The sequence below is a fragment of the Myotis davidii genome, unplaced genomic scaffold, assembly GCF_000327345.1.
Source record: "Myotis davidii unplaced genomic scaffold, ASM32734v1 scaffold2336, whole genome shotgun sequence".
NCBI classification, from domain to species: domain Eukaryota; kingdom Metazoa; phylum Chordata; class Mammalia; order Chiroptera; family Vespertilionidae; genus Myotis; species Myotis davidii.
In genome coordinates, this window is record NW_006287366.1 from 34,390 (window position 1) to 41,901 (window position 7,512).

The 7,512-nt window shown below is 58.4% G+C and overlaps 1 protein-coding gene across 1 annotated transcript in view; it reads right to left on the reverse strand.

Annotated features, from left to right (window-relative positions):
* Positions 1-7,512, reverse strand: part of GABBR1 (gamma-aminobutyric acid type B receptor subunit 1) — a 19,535-nt gene that overhangs the window by 507 nt on the left and 11,516 nt on the right. Inside the window, exons 7-17 of the mRNA XM_015560913.1 lie at positions 7,241-7,483; positions 6,624-6,687; positions 4,928-5,005; positions 3,699-3,849; positions 3,176-3,308; positions 2,268-2,384; positions 2,087-2,194; positions 1,753-1,810; positions 1,237-1,397; positions 659-787; positions 389-532 (exon numbers count right to left, since the gene is read on the reverse strand). Of these exons, the coding sequence (XP_015416399.1) occupies positions 389-532; positions 659-787; positions 1,237-1,397; positions 1,753-1,810; positions 2,087-2,194; positions 2,268-2,384; positions 3,176-3,308; positions 3,699-3,849; positions 4,928-5,005; positions 6,624-6,687; positions 7,241-7,483 (1,386 nt within the window). The remainder of the gene's footprint in view (positions 1-388; positions 533-658; positions 788-1,236; positions 1,398-1,752; positions 1,811-2,086; positions 2,195-2,267; positions 2,385-3,175; positions 3,309-3,698; positions 3,850-4,927; positions 5,006-6,623; positions 6,688-7,240; positions 7,484-7,512) is intronic.

Consider the following 7,512-nt stretch of genomic DNA (forward strand, 5'->3'; position numbering starts at 1 on the left):
CCTCTTTCTGGAGGAAGGAAGACAGGTGGGAGCCGGGAGTCAGGGGTTGGGGGGGGTGGGGGCAGAGGAAAATAGAGGATAGAGGGTGGGTGGACAAAAGAAATTAAAATGAGAAACTGAGAAGAAAAGCCCGAAGGCCAAACTGGGGCACCATGAGGACAAAATCAGGCAGGAGAGAAGGGGGAGGGGAGGGCAGCGCAGCGTCCAATCAGATCCCCTCGCCCAGTCTGAGCGCCTGTCACTGCGTGGCCCCTGGGCCCGTCCACCCCCTTTAGAGGAGGCTGTGCGGAGGGCTCCGCCCCGCAGAGCCCTTCCTCCCCTGGGTCTCAGGGCAGGGAGTCCTCTCGCTGGGCCCCCCTCCCCGCCTCCCGCACTCCTGGCCTCACACCTCGGCGATGATCTTCTCCAGCTCCCGGTTTTCCTTCTCCAGCAGCCGGGACTTCTCTTCCTCGTGGTTGTTGGTCGAGGACCCCGTCTTCATGGTGTCCTGAGCCTCCGACTGCCATTCCCCTCGGGTGATCAGCCTGCGCATCTGGGGGCGGGTGTGGGGCGCGGGAGGGCCAAGCAAAGACCTGAGCAACCCGGGGACCGGAAGGAAGGGAGGTGAGGGGAGGCGGCAGGGAGCGGTCTGGGAGGAGGTGGGAGACAGCGAGCTCACCTTGGGCACAAACAGCACCACCAGCGTGATGTAGGAGGAGAAGACGATGGCGAGAGAGGCGAAGGCGAAGGCTGCGTCCTGCTGGCTGGACAGGATCATGGTGACGGGCGCGGTGATGAGGCACAGGACCTGGGGGCGGGCGGGGCGTCTCAGAGGACGGGCCAGAGCCAGGCTGCCCTTCCCCCAGGAGAGTCTGCGCTCAGGCTCCTGGTGGCCTTCCCCTTGAAAAGGACTCGCGCTCGCGCACACAAACTGCCCCAAAGCAGCCCCCTCCAGTCCCGTCCCGCAAGGCCGACCCCTGAGCTCAGACACCCTTGGGGTCCCCCAGAGCACACCTGCGGGAACCTAGCCTCCGACTCCCCTGTGCGCCAGAGACAGGGCCGGGCTTCCGGTCCCTCCCCCACCGGCGGGGGCAGCCACACCCACCGCTCCGGCGGATGTGCACACGGGACACGGACCCGCGGTGCCGTGTGCATGTCGGGTGCTCCCCAGCCCCGAGGCGTCACAGCACCCGTCACTCCACCCGGGTCCCCATCCTCCCAGGCCGCCCCCGGGCCCATGCCAGGCGCGGAGCTCACCGCCACATTGTAGATGGCCATGCCCACCGCCCGGTGGTCATTGATCTTCTCGGTGGACACACTCTTGGTCTCATAAGCAAGAAAGATACCCAGCAGCAGCAGCAGCCCCTTGTAGCCATAGAAAATGCCTGCGACAGCGGCGGGGGGCACTGGGCAGAAGCCTCGCGCCCCAGCTCCAAGCTCGCCGTGAACAGGGAGCCCCTCCCCGTCACCCTCACCTGCCCACCTTCCCGGCCTGGGCGCCAGGTCACAGGGGAAGGTGATGGTCATGGTCATGACCCTCACCCTCCGGCTGGGAACCCAGCTTTGCAGACTGAGGAGTCTGCCGTTTGTGGCCACAGAGGAGAGTGAGCTGAAGGCGGAGGGACTGAAGCCGGAGCCCACCCCCAGGGCCCTCCCTCCCCGGGGCAGGGGCACAGCTCTGCCGCGTCCCTTCCTCAGACCCTGAGCTTCTCCCAGCGACGCCGCTGCCCCCTCTCAGGGCAGTCCAAGACAGAAGGTCATAAACTGGCTGACTGACGGGCGGCAGGATGGACACATCGATGTCTTCCTTCGGCTCCTCCTTGGCGAAAGTCTAAAGATGAGGCCGCAGGAAAACGGGTGTCATCCTATGTCCCCCAACTCTGCTGGTGCCTGACTCCCAGCTCTGCCCCGTTTCCTACGAGACCCCAGTGCTGAGGCCAAATCCCACTCTAGGCCTGGACAGGCCCCCCACACCTTAGGGATGGCTCCCCTGCCCATGACCCCGGAGCGCACAGCCCTCCTGGCGCCGCTGCCCCGCTCCAGATGAGCCCTGGGCCTAGCAGCTCAGCCTGCAGCCCTGACGCTCGGCTGCCTGACCCCGCGGTACCTCGATGGTCCGGTGCAAGGGGTCCACGATCTGCCACACGGCGAGAGTGAGGAGGTCCGTGCCCACCAGCAGGCCCACCGTGGCGTACAGCTTCCAGGGCTCCAGGGTCTGGCGGGTGAGCACAGGACACGGTCACCCCTGGGCCTGGCAGCCAGGCACGGGGGAGGACGCCAGCACTCACCTTCCTCCACTCTTTCTTTTCCTCCTTCTTGGTGAAGACCGTGTGGACCCACCAGATCTTGGTGAACATGGAGCCGTAGCCCAGACTGAAGCCCAGGCCGAGGAGCCAGAGGCGGGCCTGGGAAGGAGAGGGCGCTGGGGCTGCAGCGGAGGCAGCCTGGGGGAGGGGGGGCCACCAGGGAGAGTGGAGGAAGGGGCTCCCTACCTTCAGCAAACCCCTCCCATCCATCGTCTACTTTGCCACGAGGGGATCTTCCTAAAACCTCCTGGTCTAATGCCGTCACTTCTGACCGCTCCCCAGGCCTCCGCTGCTGGCCTGTGACACTGCCCTGCCACCCTTTACTCCTCCAGCTGACAAACCCGAGTCCCTCAATGTTCAAACACCGCTCCTCTGCGTGTCCCACAGCAGCCTGCACCCCGCTGCCTCCTCCCCTGGAAGCAGCCTGCCCGTGGCCTGGGTGCAGGTGAGCAGACCCCTGTGCACAGCGTGGGCCGGAGACAGGCACCAGGCAGAGGAGAGGGGAGAGTAAGGTGGGCAGGGAACACGGGGTGTTTCCTACCAGCACAACACAGAACCAGAGATGCTGCGGGCAGCAGCCCTTCCCCACAGCGCCAGGCTCCTCCCTGCACTGCATCCCCGAGGGCCAACCGGTGTAGCAGGGCTGCCTCCCCACTGTCCCGATGGGGGTCTGGATCTTTGTCGTCGTCCTTCCCATCCCCCAAGGCTCCGCAGGAAATCCAGTTCTTGTTCTCAGCCCCCAGACAAGACAAGCCACCGCTGTCCCTCCGTGGGGACCCTGGCAACCTTGGAGCCCACAGTGAACTGACAAGCGAGCTACAGAATGAACGCACCTGGAGGCACAGGGACAGGTGGGAAGAGGCAGGGACGGCAGGGGAGCTGCGCCTCACCTGGCAGACAAAGGGGAACTGGTTTCTCCCGATGTGGTACCCGTCCAGGCCCAGGGGGAAGACAGCAGCCAAGGCCAGCGAGCAGCCCACAGCCGTCAGGTTGTTCAGGGTGGGCTGTGAGTTCTGGATGTAGCTGGAGCCCAGGCGGGAGCAAGGGAGAGGAAAGCAGAATCAGCCCCTTCTGAAGGGAGGTCAGTCTCCAAAGGCCACAGGACAAGGAAGACAGGCCTGGGCGGGCAGCAGAGCTGGGAGAAAGCCGACTGGCCTGGCCGCTGCAGGGCTGGGAGGGCCTCCCACCCAGACCAGCTCACCCCACCCCGAACCCTGCCCGCCTGCCCGGCCCCTAAGCTGCAGGGACGGGAACTCTCTGGCTTCACCTTCCGTGCACAGTGACCTAGGGAAGCGGTAGGTCAGTGAAAACCCGACACGTGGCCTCAGTGACACAGGTTTGGCTCTCTCCCTTCAGTGATCACCATCTTGGAGAGGCAGACAGGACAACAAAACTGTCAGAAGATACACTTACCGGACGTGGGAGTTGTAGATGTTAAAAGACAGACAGACAACAGCTAGGACAATGCCCAAGCTGGAGAGAACTGAGACGGAGATAAAGAGTTTCTGTGACAGGAAGCGGAATGTCTTGATTACCAGGGTCTGGTCAGCAGGGGGAGACCCTCCTACAGGGGGAGGAGGGAGAGAGGGAAAGAAGGAGGAAGGAGGACCCAGGGAGGCAGGCGGACAGAGGAGGCAGCGGCAGCTGCAGGTGGACAGCGCTGCGACATGTGCTCAGAGGGGGCGGCTGCGCTGTCCACAGGCTGGCAGAGCCGGGCCTCATAGTCTCTTCTCTTATTGTTTGTCCTGTTTTCCTGTCTTTCTTGTAGGAAAGGGAAGTGGGAAGGGAAAGGGGGGATAGCTGAGAAAATTATGAGGTTTCTTACAACTCAAATCAAAAGCTTTGATTGTAGAATCATCAAGCTAAGAGCCTCCACGCATCTGGTCTGGCCTCTTAGCTCCAAGAAAGAGGAAAAAGCTGGCCTGTGACTTTTAGCCCTGGCTGGGGTATCCCCAAAGGTGTTTCCAGTATCGAGAGGAAGCTTAAATTTGTCAGAGTTCACAGGGGGAAAAAAGCTAATTTCAATGTGTGGCCTGGGAAAGGTGTAATTCAGGTCATGCAGCATTTATAGCCCGGGGCCTGCCCTACATTCCAGGAAGCAGCAGTGGGGGGTCTCCTGGGGTGGCAGGCGGGCCCCCTTGCTGTGCCTCCGCCATCCTCACGATGCCCACCTTTGGTATCTCCCCCACTTCCTATTATTTTAGCCACCAAGCCCTCACAGAACACCGCTTACTGCCCTCTTTAACAGGTACATTCCAGCAAACAACACTCATCTCTCCTGTAGTTTAAGCAACTGCTTTCTTGACAAATAAAGAGGCAATTCCAGGCCTGATACATCAAGGCACCAGACATCGGGGAGACCAGAATGGAGTGCCTGTCTCCCACAACTGCCTGCCCCTGCCTCCAATCCCCGGTGACTGTTTCTAATAGTGCATGCTACCAACTGCCTATTCCCTCTCACAATACACCAGCCTCCTTGCCCAGATGTTGGACATTCTGTTCCCTTTCTCTTCACCCAATCCTGGTCCACCTCCTCGCGCATTTCAACCTCATGGCACCTGCCACCCACCTTCATTCAAGTGCATGACGCTGCTCACGACTGTTCAGAGGGATTGAAGGAAAACATACGCAGGACCACTTACCAATCCACTTATCTGTTTTCGACCAGGAGAGGTCATCCTTGGTGCTGTCATAGTAGCCGATCTTCTTGTAGCTGCCACCTGGGCAGACAATAGGAGCGCCGTGGGGTGGGGAAGACTACTTCCAGCACTCCCAGCCTTCCACTTCCCTAAGGCAGCTCTCTGTGGTGCAACCAATTCCCTTCACCCCCGCCCTGAAGAGACTTGGAAGGGCCTGAGCGGTCACGTGGATGAGCAACCTGACGTAAAGGCAGTGTAAAGGGTCCCACAGACCAATATCTGAATGTGGGAAGCCGCCATTCATCGCACAGCCCGCCTCTCGTAGCAAGATCTCTCTCCCTGTGGGTCCAGCTTTAAAGCGTTAAACACGTTTATCCTCCCTCTCGTGACAGAATCATGGCATCTGTTTTCCCAGTGGCTTCCACTTTCGTTTTATAAATTCCTCCCTTGTTGGTTGGCTTGGGTTCTAATTCCACAGATAAGTTGTACCTGCCTCTCAAAGTGCCGCCGAGTGCAACTCGGTCATTCCTAAGGTTCTATTCCAGACTGTCCTAGTTACCCTGCTCTCCCGTCAAAGGCCGACTCGCGCCCCCTTCCCCATGGCTGCCGGCCATTCCCGCTCCTCCTGGTACAAAGAAGCTCTGAGAGAATGTGGGAGGTGGGAGCCAGGAAGAAACTTTTCACAGGGCGCCAAGGAACGGCTCTCCCGGCCATGCTGAGAGGCTGAGCGGGGAGAAGTTGGAAAATTAACTCATGGGAGTTTTGCAAATACATAAGTGGGCCAAGCTATAAGAAAACATGACCTGGAAAAACCAAACTACACATACTAAAAGAAAAAAAAAAATTAAGAATGTTTACTTATGCCCTAGCCAGTTTGGCACAGTGGATAGAGCATCAGCCTTCAGATCTAAGGGTCCTGGGTTCGAGTCCGGTTAAGGGCACATACCTTGGTGGCAAGCTCCTCCCCAGCCCAAGCCCTGGTCAGGGCTCGTGCAGGAGGCAACCTATCAATGTGTTTCTCTCACACTAATGTGTCTCTCTGTCTTTCCCTCTCTCTTCCACTCTCCATTAAAAAAATGGAAAAATATCCTCAGGTGAGGATTAACAACAAAAAAGAATGTTTACTTACGTATGTAGCAAGAAAATTCTATAAGTTCCCTTTAAAAACAACAGGTTTCTGCCCTGGCCAGTTGCTCAGTGGTTGGACCAAAGGTTCATGGGTTGGGTTTCTGGTTCAATGGAGGCGTGCAGGAGGCAACCAATCAATGTTTGACCCTCGCATCGCTGTCTCTCTCTCTCGCTCTCTTTCTCTCTCTAAAAACCAATTTTAAAAATATGCTCATGAAATTAATGCTGAAAAAAAAAATAGGTTTCCTAGATTCAGCTTTCCTTGAGTCCATGGGTATGCAAATGACAGGTCAACTTCTCACCCCAAGCCACCAAAGGGAAACTCCTGAAATCAGAACGGAAGCCGCCGCGGAAACAGCGCGCACCCCCTGAAGAACACGACCACTGCAGCTCAGAGACACTCACCCACACATGAGCTGCTCTCACTATTACTGTTACTAGTATTAGTTAAAAGCTTGACGAACAGTTAAAAGAGAAGGTAGAGAGGCACCAAGGCCATCTTGTGATGTCTCCTGGTTTCCTAGCCCAGCCCACCTGCCCCTCGCCGCCCCGCCCCCGCCCCCAGGCTCACCCTGGAGCTGCTCAATAAGCGTCCATGCCATCCGAGAGCCGCTGGCATCAAACACCACGTGGCCCTGAGGGAGGGGAACAGGCAGAGGCACAAGGGTGATAAAAGCAAGTGTGAGAGATCTTGGGACTCACACTTTGAATCCTGGTGTTTCTGAAGCTAATTGAGGTTCTGAATGAATTCTATTTATGGCATTGGCCTGCATATAGGACATACCCCAGATACCCATACCCTGGATTTCAGAAACATTATTCTTTTGAGAAGTTTCACCATGAGCTCTGGATGGAAGAATCCCCACAGAGCACCAGGAGCCTGGCTTCTGGGTGTGGGGCCTGAGCAGGTCACTGAGTCCCTGGGTGGTTTCCCCACTTTAATGGAATAAGCAAATGACCTCTTTCCTCTTTCAAAGCCCTATAGTTCTTATCTGACAGACATATCTGGGCTGAAAGGAATAAGGAGAGGGCTGAAGCAATGGGACGGCCTTCCCCCTTCTAGTCTCAGGTGGGTTTGGGGTCCCTACTCCTTGGACTGAGACCAGCTGCTGCAGGGAGGCAGCTGAGAGGAGGCGTTTCCAGAGGGGCTCCCAGGAGCACGCCTGTGGAGGGGCCACTGGCACTCACGGAGACGCCCTCGAAGGACGAGGAGTTCATCGCCCGGTAGATCTGGTCGGTGATGGTCTGGTTGTTGTAGTTGAAGTCTTCCAGGCGCACGCCCGCGTGGCCACCCCCTCCCGAGGTCTTGTTCAGGGCCAGGGCCAAGGCCCAGATGGCATCGTAAGCCAGCGGGGCCTCCTGGAAGCCCCCCGTCTCCTCGGGGTGTCTTTTCAGTCTCTTGGTCAGTTTTTCCACAAATTCCTGGGATGTCTAGGGAGGAAGGGGTTGGAGGGTGGGAG